Genomic DNA, 19,924 nt, shown 5'->3' on the forward strand with positions numbered 1-19,924 from the left:
CTGATATTTGTAACAACTCCTTTGCTACTGGTTCTTTTCCACCCTCCCCAAGCACTCCCTTTTGCGGCCCCTCCTTAAACTGTCAGCAGACCCTTCCTGCCCAACCAACTATCGCTCGATCTCCATCACCCCTTTCCTGGGGAAACTGCTTGAGAAGCTGGCCCTGCCCCAACTTAACCCCCACACTGAACTTGGCGGTCTCCACAACCATCAATCTGAATTCCGAGCATCCAGAGGCACGGAAACTACTCTTCTGAACACCCACGAAGGAACTGCTTGCATCGCTTGATTCGGCATCCGACTTCATCCCTTCACTTTGGCCTTCTTTCATGGGCTCTCCCCCAGCTCCCTCTATGGAAGCCAGAAACCTCTGAGCCATCTTCGACTCCTCTCTCTCTCCTTCCTACCTCCCTCCCTCATACTCTGATCATTGCCAAGAAGTCCCACTTTCAACTTTTCCTTATGAAAGGAATTCTACCTTTCCTCACCTTCCCCCAGATACTCAATGTTACCTGGCTCGGGTTCTCTCTAGGCTTGACTATTGCAATAGCCTCCTCCTTAATCTACTGTTGTCCTCTCTGCAACCCCACCAGCTAATCCAGAATAAGGCAGCAAGATTTATCCTTGGCCTCAATCCCAGGGACCGCATCTCTCCTGCCCTACAAAGTCTTCAATGGCTCCTGATCACAGCACGGATAAAATCCCTCTGCATCATCCACAAGGATGTCTGGGGCCGGAGGCCACTCTATCTGCAACTCTTTCTGACTAAATATTCCCTCTCTAGACACCTACGTTCCTCTTGCACCAACTGCTTGTGTGTAAAGCAGTTTGCTAAACAGAGAGCAGGTGTTCGATCACTTTCCTAAGTGGGCTCTCTTCTTTGGAAGAGCCTCCCTCTTCGTCTTGAGCAGAACCTCCTTGAGTTCCAGAAAAACCTCATGATCTTCCTCTTTACCTCTTCCTTCCCTCCCTCTCTCCACAGCTAATTGCACAGTAGCTTGATTGGTGTGCATGGCCCTTCTACATCCTTGGGGCCCTGACCTCCCACATCTTATCTTCCTGCTGTCTATCCTCTACACTTGCCTCAGCTCACCCTCCACCACTGCAGGTTGCACTTACCTTTCTTCGTAGTACTTCACCTGCTGCTCTCCTTGAGCACCACAGCATCTATTCTATACCCCTATCCCCTCTGCACTTGCACATTCTGAACACTCACAAGGCACAGTAGGTTTGTCTTCCCCTCCCCTTTGTTTTGTCTTATAAAGTAGTGTTTAAATATTTAACGTTGTAATTTCATTGTCTATCATCCCCTGTCTCCTCCCTGTTGCCATGTGGACGCTTTGAAACAGTATTTGCTTCCTGTATAAGCGCCTAACAGGTGAACAATAAATAAATAAATAAATACATTTAAGAAAGCAAGACTACTTATTCGCACAGATTAAACTCTGAATACAATGTAGAGTTAAAACTCAGTAGCTTCACCTATCAGCAAGTACCAGGTCCTGAATCTGGTATCAGTATTAAATGAAACATTATGTAAGAAGCTGTAGAGATCACACCTCCATCAAGGCGACAGATGATTTGAGTTTTGTAAGCTCACATACAATATACACCAAAAGGATTACCTAAAATTGGCAAAAAAAGTCCACAAGAAGTTTAAAATGGTGAAGATAATTGTGCCATGGATGACCAATAAAATTAGCGGTGACATGAAATAATATTATACTAATTGTTCTTTTATAACACGCTTAATACACGAGACGGTTTCTAAGTGTGAGACCTGGATTCGAACCTGTGTTGCTTGCTTCCAAGACAAATGCGTTGCCCTTGAGCTATCCTCCTGGCCAATGCAGGGCCACATCAGTGAACCCTCTTAACATACAGTAGGCTGTGAAGCAGAAAACAAAATCCAGCAAGATCTAATCATATTAATGCCCCATCTGTTAATCCAGCAGAATATGATGCATGATCCTCTAATCAAAGCAAACCACTGCAATTGAAAAGCCACACCTGAAAAGTCAGAAAGCACTTTAGCCTAAGTGTGTACAGAAAGTATGTCTGGAATTACTGTAAACAGGGTAGGAATAGGTCAATGTAGGTCCTGAGTGTTCGGTATCTAGTCCTGCTTTGCAGTTTATTTTGTTGGTGCTCTACCTGAGGATCTTTGGCCGTAAATTGCATTGTTGGTGAAATTGGGTTATTTTCTGTAATTTTGTTGTTGCCCTTTCACTGTCTTTATAGCTTGTCTCGCTTCACTAACTATAAAGGCTGACTCTGTTGATTAATGAAAGATGATCCAGCTCCCCTCTTTAGTGATCTATGGAAAAAAACAATTCCTCCTCGGTAAGCAGGAAATACGTTTTGGACTGGCATTATATTTCATTGCTACACGAGGCCCGTTTGGTGCGGAATGTGATGTTTTGAAGGGGTCTGAAAGGATCCCTGTTACGTGCTAAACTATAACATGGGGTCAGCCTATAGATTGCAGGTTTGAATCCCGATAGGGCTAAACCAGCCCTTGATCTTTCTGAGGTAGATACATTGAGTATCATTAGATTGATGATAGCAGGTATTGTAACAGCATTTAGAAGTGGGAGAAATCTAGCATAAATTGCCTATAAAAAGTCATCGTGTAGTATGGCCATGAGTGAGCTTAAATGTGCCCCAGGTGCATGCGCTGTTACGAAGCATCCTGTTCTTCTAATCCAGGAAGGTTGCGCTCTTCACAGTGGAGTCGGATTTGGGGGAGAATTTAGGGTTAAGGACAACTTACCTCAGTGCCCCGCTAAGCATGATACTACAGCACTGTACAAGTTCAGCGTCGATGAGAGGTGATATTAATTGGAGTGGCAAGCTGCACCACACTGCCCTTTCATTCTACAAAACACTGCATTTTTTTCTTTTCCCGTGGTAGTCGCAAGGTATTTTGCACAACTGGAAAGTACTTGCACAACAATATGTGTGTACTTTGAGGAGTGTCACCAGCGGAGGATGCATACTTGTAAATAGGTTTTAGTATTCTTTGAAAAACACGCCCAACGTGTGGGGTCAGAGCCAGGGGCCAATTCATGGTGTTGTGCTCTATGCAGACTAACAAATGCACCCACCATGTAAAATAACATATTTTTATGCATCACTAAACGCCAGATTCCTTTGAAGTAGTCCAATCGTAGCTGTATCACTTTGGGAACGATGGAGAGCTGAGGCAGGAGAAAGAACAAACTTTAGCTGTCAGAAGTGCAGAATGAGAAATCCGCAACATTCATGTTGAAAAAGTGACCTGTCCAACGGTTTACAAATTTGCCAGTAATTCAACAGACATTGTGACGAGCAAGAACATGATTACACATTCGTCAGGAAATACTTTTGTCCTCCCCAACTCTCCAAATCGTTTTGTCCATTTTAGTAAATGAAAGAAAGATGTATTTGCTATTCCTAGCTCAGTATTTCAAAATCCACAGATTGGTTTTCGGAATCTGAAAGCATTGAATATATGTACGCGATTGGAGAACAGCTTGTTAGGGAAATCTATCCTCTTGCTATCAAGAGTGTCTCAAGCCATTTCTTTTATGTTGTCCATTGTATTGCAGATTCTAATACGGGTTCTTAATGCTAGGTTTGTAAAGGAAAAAAGGCAAAGCAAGTCCAACAGCATTGCTTGAAATAAAATAGACTTCGTTATTGCGTGTTTCCGCATGTGCTCATTAGTATGCAGAAAGATCGATGATGTGATATTAAACCAATGGCTGTTAATTAATGGTATTTTTGTATGTCTTTCCTTTTAGCATCCTCGGCTAAGATGGGGCTGGTGGAAACAAAATTGGCAATAATTCCTGGTGCAGGTACGAATATGTTCCTTACATTTATTCAGGCCACATCAAAGAATACGATTTGTGTAAAAATAGGTACAGACTCCGAAGTAGCGATGAGATAGAGGTGTGTCAACTGCACACAAAAAAGACAATTGAGGTTTGCCGGTTAAATGTGGCACACACGGGGGGAGGGCAGCACTGTAACTTACATGAGATGCCATATCCTTCAACCCCACTGCTGGACATCTGCAAAAAATAAAAACAATCGAGAAGCAATCGAGAAGTTAAAGTATCAACAGTTGTAAAACCTGCATGTGACATACATACCAATGACTCAGTCAGAACCACTTTTGCGGAATCCAAGCACAGAACTCCACAAGTAAACGATAGACCCATTGTGAGATTCATCTCAAGAAATCCCTGTCAAACAAATAACGACAAATTCAGCAGATGAAGTAACTTCATTACAAGGTATGTGGTCTTGGCTCCCAAAAGTATTAACAACTCAGAGAAAGAAATAGCAATTAATTTCCTCCGATCAACTGTTACAGGAAGATCAGCATCTACAGGTTTAAAAAAATAAGTTAAAATTGTGCTCATGGAATACTCAGGGACACGTTCACTTAACCATGCCAGGCGGTTTTAACCTCAGAGAATTTGACCTTATTTGTTTGCAAGAGACGTGGCTCACTCAGCAACCAACACTTGAAGGCTACGAAATAATCCTGGCACCTGCAAAAAAATGTTCTTTAGGCCTCTTGATAGCCTACAGATACGGTTGTGGTATTTCAATAGAAAAGACCCTTTTTTGCAATCAAGCACTCTTAATGGTGAAAGCAAAATGGTCAAACTTAGACCTAACCAAAAACAAGATTCTTCAGACAACAATTTTCATTGCAAATACTTATTGGAACCGGCCTCTACAGATTCTTTATCTTATATTGAAATGATAGGAGATGCAATTGATGAAGCAATGGCTGTGTATTTAGCATTGCACCTTCTGATATGCGGTGACTTGAATGCCATGTGTGCAATTCATTTACTCAGATGTAATCACCATCTCAACTCATCGGCCACCATCCACCGCTGCCATTTATTGATGCAGTTAATGAAATCAAGAGACTTACACAATCTAGATGAGGTTTCCCCTGACCCACGGAGATCTCCGTCGTGGGACAGAGATGGTTCCAACGCTACTATTAACTACATATTCGTTTCAAGATCTCTTCTTCAAGTGACCACAACCCGCTGTCTATGGCATGGTCCGCATCACCTCCACCGAGACAAATGATGAGCATCAACCTAGAAAGTAACTCCAGAGGGTCTAGGTTAAAATTGAAGATCGATTCAATAAGAGACATTGAGACCAGATACAATGGGATGGCTTACTCCGACCGATTAAAACAAGCCGACTACATTCCGCTTCTGACAGTGTATAAAAAAGCCCCCACTTGTAAACGGAGACCAAATATACAAACCATTCACTAGTATGATAAAATACTAGTGACTAAAGATGAGAGATGAGAAGAATTAAAGGAAAGGCAAAATCTTCAATGATATCGTCCAGCGCAGCTGCCGCAGCAATGACAAAAAGTACAAAAAATGGCTTAAAAGTTACCGGCTTGATCTTTACCAAAAAGATGCTGAAAACATCCTGAAAGAAATAAGCGGACACAAAGCTCGAGAATTTGGGACTCTCCTAAAATCTACATCGCCAGCAAAGGAAAATTCAATGATAACCTGTATAAGTGAGCAAAGGTGGGCGACGTTCTTTAAGAATCTGTTCCAAAGCCCATCCACCGGGCCCATTCCATCCTCAACTACAGGAAAACACAAACTGGGTAAAACTAAACAATCAGGAAGACATCGAAGACCGGATTAAAACCCTAAAGAACTCTAAAGCCTCAGGTCCAGATGGAGTGACAAATGTTTGAAATCCTGTCCCAAGGAATGGTCTAGACTTCTCAGTAAAATCTTTGAGAGCTGTGAGGAATTAAAATCTATTCCACCCTCATGGAAATCCGCATTGGTCGTGCCGATCTTCAAGGAAGGAGACAAGAGTGATCCGGCAAATTACAGACCTATTGCCTTACTAGACTCGATAGCCAAGGTCTTCGGCATGCTACTATTGGAATATGTAAAGCTCCTTGTGAGGACCCTTTTCAAACAGGTTTTAAAAAGAACCTGGGTACAGCTGCTAACATCCTTTCATTGAACATCTTAAAAAATAAGGTGTTAGAAGGAGGGCCTCGAATTTTCATTGTGTTTATAGATCTAACACAAGCATTTGAAAAAGTTAATAGAGCCCGCTTGTGGAACAAACTAGATGCCTGGAACTGTCCATCAGCTCTCTTAGATCCCGTCAAGGCACTTTACACCGACACCACCATGCTTGTGCGTCTAGACCAACAAGGGGTTCTTTCATCACTAATTCCTACAGCAAGAGGTGTGAAACAGGGGTGCCCATTGGCAGCAGCACATTTTTTGGCTTACTTGGGAGACCTTAAGGAGTCAGAAGCAGCTGTCGGGGCATTCCCTCCAAAATGACACAAAACGGTCATCTCCCGTTTATTGTATGCCGATGATCTCATTCTTCTCGACTATACGACAATTGGTCTTCAACGACAACTAAATAATCTTCATCAGTACATGCAGTTAAACATTCTAGAAATAAACAAAAAGGCCACCAAGTTCATGATTCTAGAAACTCGCAACAAAAAACATGAAAAGATCCGACTTAATCTAGATGGTAACTGCATCGACAAAGTACAAGAATTCAAATATCTGGGAGTCACGCTTGACAGCACCCAGCACGAAAACTCCATGCACCTGTCGTTAAGATCTAAAACACTCACTGGCGGCACAAGGCTAAGCAATAGACGTCGTTTCTCCTTGGTTCCGGTGCTAGAGTTCTACAAAAAGAAGGTGGTTCCAACTTTGATATATGGGGCTGACGCAATGCTAAACATCCCCCAAGAAACATGGCCAAAACTCAAAGCTTTGTTTTGGAGGAAAGTCCTCAGCTTGCCCAATTCCACCCCGGTAGCGTCTATACGACACAAACTAAGTCTGTCCTCCCTTCCAGGAATGGTCAATTCCAGCAAGTTGATGCTCTATCGAAAGTGTCGGATGGCTTCTGCCCCTTCTATTTACAACGTGATGAATCAAGAACTAGAGGTGTCGCAATCTAAAAAACTACTCTCATGGTGGAACTCAAACACAGCTGCTCTGGACTCAATTGGGTGCGACAAAGACACCTTATTTAAAAACCCTGTAAAAATTCCACCAAAACTAAAAGAGCAAGACTGGATATTCACGCTTGAAGCAGCAGACAAAAATAAATTGGCAGCTCACCCGCCACCTAACACAAAAAAACTGAATGAGCTCCAGAGCTCCATACATTTTTTTCCAAATAAACATGGACGAGATCTCCTTTTGTGAGCAAGACTTAATTTGCTGCCTACGAACGAAATCTTGGCCATCAGAGGCCTATCAAGTACTAATCTGTCGTTTCTGTAACTCAAACTGAAAAAGAATCGGTACGACATCTGCTGCTCCAGTGTGCATCGAGCCAACAGATTAGATCACGCTACCTAAAAAACACCCTTTCAGACTTTGCCCTGATGGACAAACCATCATGCTGGGCCAGATTGATAAGCGGCGACTCAACAAAATGGTTAATCGCGACCTACAAAATTATGCAGCTTATAAAATTTCCTACAAACCAAGCCATCCTGACTTGAGGTGGACTCTGCCTGTGATCGGCGTAAGAACCAACCATCCAATTTTAACTCATTTTGATCCAACTATATTGACACAACCTATTCGAAAACTGAACTTCAAACTCGAATTTTAAACAGAATCTTAAGAACTTTAAAATTTAGTAATTAATCAGGCGACAATATGCTTCAATTTTGTAAAAATCTATTTGATTAAATACAAATAAAAAAATATACTAAAAATAAAAACAATGGTTTTCTCACTTTTACTCATGAAGTGATATTAGTCATTGATGACGTGATGTGAGGAATGTGAAATGCTTCAATGTTGTAGAATTGTCTGAAAACATTGTGCATGTGGTTGTGCACTGAGAGCAGGCATACCACACGGCCTCCGTCTCAGCAGCACATTCCCCAGTGCTACACAGCCAGCCAAACTTAGAAATGTTCCAAGTCGGACTGCAATTAGCTGTGTTGGGCATTTTCTCGAACATGGAAGTCCAACGTGCCAGGAAAATGTGTCAATATTTGCATTAAATATAAGAATAATACAATGAACAGATCAACACACTCATTGGTTCACCTACCATTTCCTTCATCATCAACCAGGAGAAGTCAAGATGGGTCAAAAACATGAAGAACGTGGGTGTACAAAAGTGAGATTACATTTTAACATCACACCTTCTTACCCCTTACCCACGAAATAAAGAAACCAACACAATCTTGGCTATGGTTGTCAGTGTCACTACACAGTCCGAGATGCACTTTACAAACTGCAGAAAAAAATGAAAGCCCTAAGCCTAAAAAAATAGTGCACTCTACTAGCAGTCATAAAAGAATGCAAAGGTAACATCATGCACAAAAAAGCTTCTCAAATTAAAGACGGTATCAACTCAATGAAACGCCATCCAAACCTCTCTGTGGGGGTACTAAGGCATGAGTCATCCAGTTAACTCCAAAAACCTATCTACAATACAGCAGACACATCCCACGACTGTGCTAATTGTCCTGCTATGAAAATGTGCAAATACTCATTGACATCTCTACTTCATGCCCAACAAACCGAACCAAGAAATTCAAGAGCAGGTCTTCGTCCAAGTATCAGGAGTCCCCTCATTCTCACTCGCTGTTTTAAAAGTAACATCTGAGCATACAAGTACAAGCTCCTCCTGTCACTGCTTCCATTCACTTTGGCTCAAGAGTTTTTCCAAATGAATAATATGCTTCCTTTGACATCATTTGCTCAGCCCTCACCCCAGGCATGAAAAGTCCCCAGAAACCTGAAGGTTGGACAGATCACTCCACTTTATACAAAAACAAAAAACAAGCCCACACCAATCCCACTGCAGTAGACCACTATCGCCCATCAGCAGACTCCCGTTCCTGCAAAGGACATTTAGAGACCTCTGCCAGCTTTGGAAATTCAAATCCAGCTTCACAGCAAGTTGCACCATGGAAAACGCCACTCTTTCAAGGTGTGCACAGTGCACTCTGTATAACTAACAGTGAAGAGGCCTGACCCTCCTTACACAACCTTATTTGATAGGGAGTTTCAAACGCCTCCGCCTCATAGTAACTACTTCCGCAAGGAACACACAAAAGTGGGCAATAGAAGGTAATCCATCCTTCTGATTCAGTCACTGTTTGCCGTTCCTAAATGCAATCCTCCTGTGTAGAACCTAGAAGCCTGAGGGCAGTTGATCAATGCCCTTGAATCCAGGAATTACACTGTTGGTGTGATGAAACAGTGAGTGGGGCAGAGAGAAAAGTGGTACAATATATTATTCACAAAGCAATTGGCCTTCTTGATTATCTAAGTATTATTGCCCAATACCTGCAGGTAGAAACGAGGATACTGCATCTTTTATGCGCCATTTTAAGAGTTGGAACATTTACTGGCAGTCCCTGGGTGAAGGGAAGTTGGGACAATTGGGTTTTTATGTTATGTTATTGTGATTTATACCACACACCGCTGCCATTTTCATGGTCTCCAGGCGGATCTCAAAAGGAAGGGGGTTGGGATGTGTTAGTGGGATTGAGAGGTGCTTTGATGTGCTGTTGGTGGCTTCAGTTCGGATAAACCTGTCATTGTGTGCAGGTATGTTTTTAGTAGATTGACATTTGTGTGGTGTTTGGTGGGTGGTTGTATGCAGGTGTTTTATGTGAATCTTGGGTGTTGCGGAAGAATCGGTAGAGTGCGTGCAGTTTGCAGTGTTGTGTTTTTGTGGCGAAGACATGTCTTGTTTGTTCAGTCTTGGCTGGTGAGTTTGCAGTGTTTTAGAGATATTTTAGTAGGGTTCATCGAAGGTCATCTGTGTCTTTTACTCTGCTTTGAGTTCATCTTGTTCTATTGAGTTTGGTAGTGTTAGAGGCATGTTTAAAAAGTGCTCTATTTTGCAACTTTTTGCATTTCTTGTGCATTTGGTGTGTTAAGGGTCTTACCTACAGGACAAAGTCACCTATGGTACCCATCATCGACATTTGTGATATCGGTCGACACATGATGTGCCCTTTTCTACAATGCAATGCTCTGCTACTTGGCAAACTGCCTGCCACACATTTAAAAACGCTGTACCCTTCGTTGAGACATCTCCCCACGGTGTAGCACAAAACGCACTGCTTGTGCGCATACTTTTAGATGGTGCTTCCTGACCAAACCATTGGTACATTCAAGGTTATTTGAACAATCGGGTTGAATAAGGGAACAGACATGGGAGCTGGGTGTGAACCTTTGTTAGAGTTTTTGAATGTTAAATATGAACTGGTATGGGCTACAGTGATCTACAATTAAAACATAACCATAATACTACAAACAGTTGCATATTGTACAATTTTGCATTTTAATCAAGAATTGTTGAACAATATTGTATTTCTGTCTCTCTACAGTGCCCTACAAATAAAACACAATGGGCCTCATTACAAGTAGGGCGGTAAGGGTTAACGGTCACCGGTAACGAGACCGGTGCTGTTAAACTCTTACCGCCCTACTACGAGTTCCCTTTGCAGGTCCTTCCTTAACGCCTGCTTTTAGCAGGCGTTAAGTACGGAACCCGCAAAGGGACTTTAGAGCGAATAACGGTACCGTAATTTACGGTACCGTTATTAGCGCCTTCCCCATTCCCATTGAGCCCTATGGGGACTCAAATAGGAATGGGGAAGGGCCCTGGTGAATGGGGAATTACCGGTCCCGCCAACTTTGGAATGGACCGGTAATTGCTCCATTCACCAGAATCGGAACGAGTTTGTAGGCAGCCAAGCCACAAATAGTGGTGTGGTTACCTCCAAACTCGGAATGAGGCCCAATGCAAGAAATGAATACTAGCCTTTGTAAACTGAGTACAAAATAAAACCGAAGATATTAAAGGTGTACATAAGGGGTCCATTAGTGACAGGATTTAAAAGGAAGGACATTGACTACCAGCCAAGTTGCTCCACTGAGGTGCATCCATATTTGAGCTCTCAAGGCATCACATTGTTGCTTGATCATCTCTTAGATGCCATTTTGCAAATGTGTGATTCACATTTGGACATAAGCATCTCAAATATGCTCGAGTTGTAGATTTTAGGAGTCGGGTATAAGGGTAGTGTGTGTAAATCTGAGGACATCACGGGCATCTCCTCATTTGCTCCAAAAATGTAAGACTTTGTGAATCAGGACCTTTGTTCACAACTGTACAGTATCTGATCAGCATTCCCTTAGGAAAGAAGTTCCTCCTCCTCCTGGGATGTTCCGTCAAGATAACCCTATATCAGCTTAAGGCGTTTGCACTCCACCCCTTTGGGCCACTCTAATTAATAAACTACATATTCATTTGAACACATATGAATAGTTGCTTAAATATTGACAATGTCCATCCATCCCTTCCTCTGCCGCTTTCCTGCCACAGAGGTTTGCCTCCTTCCTTCCTACCACATCAGGATCTGCTATGTCCTCAAAAATAGCGTTCGATTTCAATTCCGTTTGAGGTGGTAGAGCAGAAAACACATGCTTCTTGCACATTTACGTTTTCCTGCTTGTGTGGCCACTGGTGCTCCAGGTTCTCTTCATTTGAAAAAAAGACACAGCCTTTGACTCCACAGGAGTCCACTCCCACATGCCAGTGAGTGCAGAGATATGGCAGATTCCCCCGGTTTCCTCGCACCAGCAGACACAAGCTACAATCTCTCATTTACAATGGTGCTACTTTGCTGACCATTGTAATGTCCACTGCCATTTCAACGTTCTACTGCCGCGGTTCGCCATCTACGGTGTGCCCGCATGCTGGCATGGCAGGGATCGCTTTGCAATGAGGAAATGTGCACAGTGAGGGGGCGCCAACCGTTTCCCCAACGCATGCAGTCATTCGTTGATGTGTCCTGCTCTGTTTGGGGATTGATCAGAATCATGGCAAAGAGCCCTGTGACGTGGACTGCTCTTTTGGTCTGATGCTTCTGAACTAACCAAAAGGAATTGTAAGGTCTGCACAGCTGTTGCTGATAATTAAGTGTTGTGTGCCATATTCAACCTCATAAATCCATTAATCCAATGGATAACAACTATAATTCTGTTTTACTTGAGATATGCTCAAAGGGCAGTTGAGGATAAATACTGATGCACTATAGTGCTGGTGGATGGTGGCCCTTTTTTTACAAGGTATGTCATCCTTTTTAAGGTTTATTGCATCTTTCGTATGTAATTAAATACCAGCATTGGCAAAGCCATCCGTTTGTGCTTTTGGGTAGGCATGGGATAGGAATTTGCCAGGCACTGCCGTAATGGCATTAACTGGCTATATTATGGGAACACCCTATGAATGGTAAGAGCACCTGGCCATATGACGGGTCCTCGTGCTTGTTTCCAAGAGGATTTTAGTGCAAGGAACAGGTGTGACACATATTGCTTATAAATCAAGTGACTGAAGATACAATGGGCTAAGGCATTTTTATTACACCTTCACAGATGCAGTTGAGCCATTACCTCTCAGAGGAATGCTTAGAAATAATACTGGCAGGCCCTGTACAGCACACGTTTTGAAGTCACCGTGTGGCAGATCTAGTTCAAAGAAATCACAGGATGGATGTGTTTTGGTGGGTGAGGTAAAGGTAGCAGCATGGCCTGATATTGGCATGGCCTGGGTGGTCAATGGTGATGTGATGAATCAACAATGATTCCCCCAGAAAACCTGCCTGGGGACCCTTCGCATGTGGCCAGGCAAACGCAGACGCTTTTGGATCCTGGACTTGGGGGTTGATGCTCTGCGGGAGGATCACATGATTGTTTATTTTATTTATATGGCGCACCAAACCCAGAGGTATCTGGGCGCAAGCAGTACTAGTAGGTGTTAGGCTTAGGTTACAAAAGTTATACAGTTTGCCAGGTTTACAGTTACAATATTTACATGATTTACAAGATACATAGGTTACAGGGATATACGGTTTGGAAGGGTTTACAGTTACAAGATTTACATAATTTACAAGATACGTAGGTTACAGGGTAATCACTGTATGGAAGCAGGCAGTATGATAATGATACGTACATAGAAGGCATCAGCAAGATAGTCGATCGGAGTAGATACTGTGGCATGTAGTTTGAGTTAGCAATTGTTCTTGGGATTAGGCCCAGAACGAGTACCGTTGGTTTTTAGCCATTTCTGGATGTTACGTCTGAAGCTATGGCAAGTTTGATCAGCACGAATTGTAAGAGGAAGTGAGCTCCATGTTTGTGCTGCCATAACTGGGAAGCTTCTGCCACCAGATTTGGTTAAGTTAAATTGTGGTAGATTAAGGCAAAATGCACTGGCAGTCCTAGAAGGGCGATTGGCGGTTTTTTTGGCTATGCGGTTGGTGAGGTAAAGAGGAGCAGCGTTGTTCAGGCATTTGAAGCTCGGGGAGGATGTTTTGAGCAAGATTCTGCCCTTGATTGTCAGCCAGTGATTTTGTCTTCTGAGCTCATATATATGATCTTTGTTTATAATATTTAGGGCTGTTCTTAGGGCATTGTTCTGTAGAGTTTAAATCTTATTTAGTATGTACTTGTTAGTGCCCAGGTACAGGGCATTGCAGTAGTCCAGTCTTGAAAACGTATGGGCGTTTGCTAAGGTAATACAGCTGGATGAGGATAAGTACGGCCTGCAAGCCCTAATTAACTTACATTTATATGCTGATGTTGAAGCCAGGGAATTAACTTGTTTGCTCAAGGTTAGCGTGGAGTCAAGGTAAAAGCCTAGGGTGTTAAGCTCACCGGGTATCCACAGGGACGCCACTCAGCCCTGGTTGGATGATATGCGCCTTGAACCCTCTCCCCGATCCCTGGGTAGGGCCTCCAATGGAAGTTGAGCCTGAAATACAGGAGGGCTGGTTTCAAGACTTAACTGCTTCTGGTAGGGTGTCTTCCCACCTCCCTTGGATTCAAAACCTTCCCTTGGCCCTCTCCTCACCTTAATTCCTTAGAAGGTGTGCTTTCCGTCCTGCTCTTCGTGGCCGGGGTGTGCGTAGTGTAGTGTGAGCGACTAAGTTGCTTCACTGGTGCGAGCCCTTTTGAGTGTCTTTAAGGTAGGTTTTTGCTTCTTTACAGTCTTTGTATTCTATTCTGTTATTTCCTTCTCTCCTCTTATTGTATTAATGTATTATTTCTTCTCTTTAGGTGTGCAAAGAGATTTTGGCATTTTCGTGCGGGTTGGAGCTGAGCACACGCCCGTAAATGAAGGTGCGGTGTGCGCGATGCTGTCCGGTAAGTAATGCGCAGCGCTGTTTTGCCTTGTGTATGCTAACCTGTGCCTTTCCCCTTCCTTCATAGGCTGTGGTTCTCTTCGTCGGTTGCAGTGATGTTCCGGAATGATGTTGAAGAGGCGACTAATCCGGTAAGAATCTTGTGATTTTTGTTGTTCGTGTGGAACCGTGAGTATGCGCTCACTAATGCTGTTCTTCTCTCTCCCCTTTTCAGGTTGCTGCGTTCCGGGAAGCATGCAGTGCCCCGATGATGGAGTTCGCTGGATCGAAGGTCTCCAGGTAAGCAGAATCAGGAGCTGAAGACAGGATGCTACTCACAGGCAAGATTCCAATAGCGATGTTCTTTTTCTCTCTGCAGGCACGCAGTTCCTAGAATAGCTGGCATCAAAGAATACTGGAGACCCAACTGGACACGGTGAGCGTTACGCTGCAAACAGGAGAATAACACGAAGCGTGTTCTGCTGTTTGGGTGTGGTTTAAATAGTCTTCAGGTAAAGTAGTCCAGGTAAAGTAGTCCCAGGCCAGCCACACCCTAAACACTATACCGCATAGCTCAGTTCTTGGGGACTGAGCTATGTGAGTGCCTCCATGTTGACTGAAGCCCCCAAGAAAGTAGTTCCAAGTAAAATAGTCCCAACCTAATGGTGTTCTCCATAGTGATTATGAGCCTGGTGCCAAAGGCGCCAGGACTGACTCCAAGAGAGTCTCTGAGATTCTAAGGCCATAATGGAACCCCAAAACCTGGCTTTACCTGGCAGGCTGACTGCCAGTGTGGGTCAGGGGTAGGGATCAATGCATAGGGTTTTCACTTCTTTTACGACCTTGATGGTGTTGCCATCAATGTCGAAGGAGGAGTAATCAGAGTTATGTTTTTTGAGGTTGGCCGTGGTTCTGAGGATCAGAAGTTCAGTCTTCTCATCATTCAGGCAGAGGCCATGGGTTGTTCACAAGACCCGTGTCAGAGGTAGTTGCCCGAAAGGGGTATGAGGATCTGGGTGTCGTTTGCATAGTTAGTGTAGGTGACACCCAGATTATACAATTTGTCAAACAACGGCTTTGTTGTACATCGTAGGCGAGACACATGAGCCTTGTGGAACGCCAAACGTTATACGGATCAGGTCTGCTGAGTCTGAAGGGGAAAAGACTTGCATGGTTCTATTGTTTAGGAACGATTGGACCCATGTTATTGCGTCCTTGGAGAAGTGAGCCGCCATGGCAAGGTGTTTGCATAAAACTTTATGATCCACCAAGTCGAAGGCAGCTGACTGGTCGAGGAGGAGAAGCATGGCGGTTTTCCCTTTGTCCTTAATCTCCTCGATTTGAGTCTTAAGGTCAATTAGTGCGGTTTCAGTACCATGTTGTGGCCTGAAGCCTGATTGGCGGATGCCTAAGAGGTGATTAGTCTCAAGGTATTGCTGTATCTGGAGATACGCTACTTTGTCAAGTATCTTCAGAAGGAAAGGCACTGTCGTGATAGGTCTGTAGTTAGTTGGAATGGATGGGTCTAATGTTTGCTTTTTAAGTAAGGGTAGGACCCATGATTCTTTCAGGTTACTTGGTACAGTGTTGGTTGAGGACGACACATTCATAAGTTTGAAAATAAATGGTGGCAGGTCTCTGGCTGCATCTTTAATTAATTGTGCTGGCCAATTATCGCCCTGGCATCTTGATGGTTTCAGTGAGGAAATAATTTTCTCTAGCTGAAGGGTAGACTCTTTAGAGAATTTGAATTGATCTGGACTGTTAGTAGATTCCTCGTGGATTGGAGTTTGTGTGTCCTGTTTAGGTAATGATGATTTCTTGTTAGCTATCTTTTCTTGGAGAAGTACTATTTTGTTAGCTAGAGCATTCTGTATGTTGGTACACCAGATTTTGTCTTTAGCAATATTGGCGGCTGGTGGGATTGGGGCCTCCACTGCTCGTAAGATAGTGAATAGCTCCTTTGTGTTTGATCTGGCTTTAGAGATACTGTCATGTATAGGTCTTTCTTTGTAAGTGTTATTTATTTGTTATAGTTATCAGAGAATTTAGTTAAAGTTTTGTTTTCTTCTGAATTGGGTGTGGCGCCATATGACTTTGTTGTAAGTTTTCTCTTTTCCAGCCAGAGGGCTTTTAAGTGTGGAGTGAACCAGGCATTCAAGTGTGCATGCGGTTTGCTTTTACATAGCTTGAGAGGTGCGATGGAGTCTAAAGCTTTAGACATGGTATTATTGTAGGCGTCGACTAGGATGTTAGGGTCGGAAGCAGACTAGAGTAAGTTCAAGGAGAGGAGGATGTGTGGAGGTAATCTGTCAGCCGTGATATTTCTTTTGTTCCTTGTAAACTAGGGAGGAGCTATAACCAAATTGGGTTGTAGCTGTTTATTTATTGCCAACGTAAAGGTAATCGGATGGTGGTCTGTCCACGGTAGTGTGGTTGATGCGTTGAAAGATAATGCACAGTTCGGTATTACCCAAATTGACCATTTACAATTGACCTTTTGTCCTAATTGAACTAATTACAGTGGTCCTAATTGACCTTCTGCACAATTTACCTTTATATTATTTTAGTTATGTTATATATGTATTGGGTTGGTTTTGGATTATGAATAATATAAGGGGATTGGGTGCTGGATTGCAGGGGTTTTTGGATTGGGTGGGGGGTATCCCCTGCATATATGTCCTAATTGACCTTTTTAATTAGGTCAATTCTCCCGAGGTCAATTGTGAAAAGGTCAATTAGTATACAACTGCACAGTTCATGTCGGGCATCCAGTCGAGGGTCCTACCTTTAACGTGTGTTGCCTGAGTCACTTTTTGAGTGAGTCCCTGTTCTGAGAGCATGTTAGTCATAGCCTTGGCATCTGTGTCTGTTTGGTCGTTAAAGCCAAGATTGAAACCCCCAATAAGAGTATTTGTGAGATTTCTTTGGTAATGTTGGAAAGAATGCTTGAGATGTCATTCTCAAAGGAGCCAATGGGTCCCGGTGGTCTATATACTAGATAGATTGTTAGAGTGCTGGAATTGGAGATTTGTACTTTGTCTGAGGGAATTTCACAGGATGTTATTGATGGTACTAATCTAATTGCTAGATGTGATTTGCGATAAGGGCAATACCGCCTCTTCTTGTGGCAGGTCTGTCTGCTCTGAGGATTTGGAAGTTTTCTGGGACTGCTAGTGCAAGGGCTGGGCCCGCTGCAGCGTGTAACCATGACTCAGTGGCCCTCATTAGGACCCTGGCGGAGGTCCATGGTGCAATTTGCACCATGGACCATGGCGCAGAGCTGCCAACACCGCCATGGGGGTTGGCGGACTTACTGCCCCATTCCGAGGTTGGCGGGGCGGTAAGTCCCCAATCCCCATTTACCCTTCCCCATTCCCATTTTTGCCCCATAGGGTATAATGGGAGTGGGGAAGGCGTTAATTACGCCACCGTAAATTACGGTGGCGTAATTAACAACAAGTCCCGTAGCGCCATGGATTTTTCCGCCTGCAAAAAGCAGGCGTAGAAATCTCCATGGCGCTACGGAATGTCGTAGTCTGGCGGAGAGGTACGCCATGCATTACGCTGGCGTAAACCCCTCTCCGCCAGGGTCCTAATGAGGGCCAGTGACTGCTAGGATGTCAAGGCTATTTATAGCAATTAGGTCTGCTATTTGTGGGGCATGTACCAGTAAGGATCTAGCATTTATTAGGGCAGTATTGATTTTAGAGAAACTGTCTAAATTGTGGACGTTTGTACTTTAGGCAGGCTAGATTTGGTGTTAGGTGGTTTATTAAAGGTTAGTTTTTGTGTTATAGAGGAGGCTGCATTGTTTGGGTAATAAGGTAGTTTAACTTTGGAGTGGTTGTTGTTAAGGTGGTGACCGTGGTTAGGTGGGTGGCTAGTTCGAGGTTCGTAGAGGCAAGGTAATCTCGCTTGAAATCTATTGTTTCTTGCAACTAGTGGACAAGGTGAGGACGTGATGTTGGCCGTAGTTGGAGGAGATGGACCTACAAGTACGGTGGTTGAAAGCAATGCACTGTTGAAGAATCGTTACTACCGTGATTGCTAGTAAGGTCCGAAGAGTAGGCCTGTTAGTCATGTTTCAATGCTCGACTAGGAGTTAAGGTCAGCTAGCTAGGTATTTACTTCTTTTAGCTGCTTAGGCAATGATAGATGTGCATATAAGGCTATACTATCAAGATTACTAACAGTCAAATTATACCACAGTGTAATCCGAGCCAGTATCAAACTAGGCATAGGTGAAGAGGTACTTAGGTGAGGAGTCTAGAGCAATATAGTAAAGAGAACTCGAGTGTGGGATCGGATGAGTACAGGAGCGGAAAGCGGTCTCATTTTAGCACAATCATATAGGTATAGATGAGATATGCATGCAGCACTTAGAGCTCGTTTGCATATAAGGGGAGTTCTGTTCAGTGTGCCACCGCTGTCATGCTGGTGCAGAATAAAGACTAGTACAGTGCATATAGGGAGCAAATCAGTCGCATATGGTAGTGCACATGCATATCAAAGACTTTACGTTGCAGATGCACTGTGTGATTGCAGATTATGAACAAGTGCAATGCACTGGAATGCAAGATCTAGGTTCAGTATTCAATCGCAGGCATAAGAGTACAAATTAAAGCAAATGCGGTGCTGCTGAATAAGCTGTATACTTATCAGGATCTAAGTTCAGTATTCGATCATAGAGATAGGAATATAAGTTACAAGCACATGCAATACATTCGATATGCAAGTCTGACGCATGTTGTCACATATGCCGAGGGGTGTAGGATCGGTGTTCAATCATACGTTCATACTTTTACAGGCTAGATGGGAGTACATTGTAAATAAGAAAAGCGTTGGCGCAAATGTCTAACTAGTGTGTCCAGCAATGTTAACGTTTTAGTGTTCGAGTGCGCAATGCGCGGTAAGGAATGGGTACGTTCAACAGTTGGGCGGCTGAAGCTTATTTTAGATGCACGGAGATGGTAGTCCTCGAAGGGGGTTGTAGATGTTGGCATGCTAACGTTAGGCGGTGGTAGCAATAGTAGTGGTAACTGCAGTTGCAGGCAGTTGTGGGTATTTGGGATCGCAGACGGGCAGGTATGCGTCATTGCGCAGGTCAGGTAGATAATGCACAGGGTAATGGGGCGGACTGTTACAGGGCTAGTACAGGTAACAAGGGTCAGACACAATGGCAGACGTTTAGGTATCTTACCGTGGTCTATGGTAGTCTGTAGGCGTTCGGGCAGTATGATTGGCCCCTCGGCACCGCCGGCAACAAGAGGCACAGACAGGTAAATGGCTTTAAAAAGGAGGGACTTGAACGAAGGAGGGCCAGCTTCGCCTTCCGGGTCATGCAGGGAGGCATATATCTTAAGACGCAGCCAATAGGAACAGGCTGGAGCGCTCTGCAATGGTTGCCAAGCAACCTGCTAACGCTACACTTGGACGGCCATCTTACATCAGGCCACATGCAGGATCAGGTAAAATGGAAGCTTTCTTGCCGTTGGACTGCCGGGTCAGCTCCACGGTATGTGCACTCATCACTAGGGCACGTTGTGGATGAGGCCTGCGGGCGCAAGAGGTAGGCAGCTTGCCTGGGGCTTCAGGGATGCGCTGTTGTGCAGAATGGATCATCGGTGGTAGGGAGAGGGCTCCTGCCCTCCCACTGGAGCTATGAGGAGAAAATGAGGGGTAGAAGCTGGTCAGGAGGAATAG

General features: G+C 43.9%; 1 protein-coding gene across 3 annotated transcripts in view; it reads left to right on the forward strand.

The window, feature by feature from the left end:
- The window catches only part of AUH (AU RNA binding methylglutaconyl-CoA hydratase), a 1,015,770-nt gene that overhangs the window by 460,457 nt on the left and 535,389 nt on the right, over positions 1–19,924 (forward strand). For all 3 annotated transcript variants that reach the window (XM_069625642.1, XM_069625641.1, XM_069625640.1), the window contains exon 6: positions 3,786–3,842. In XM_069625642.1, coding sequence (XP_069481743.1) covers positions 3,786–3,842 — 57 coding nt within the window. The remainder of the gene's footprint in view (positions 1–3,785; positions 3,843–19,924) is intronic.

Source organism: Ambystoma mexicanum, chromosome 6p (assembly GCF_040938575.1).
Source record: "Ambystoma mexicanum isolate Mex_15411 chromosome 6p, UKY_AmexF1_1, whole genome shotgun sequence".
Taxonomy (NCBI): Eukaryota; Metazoa; Chordata; class Amphibia; order Caudata; family Ambystomatidae; genus Ambystoma; species Ambystoma mexicanum.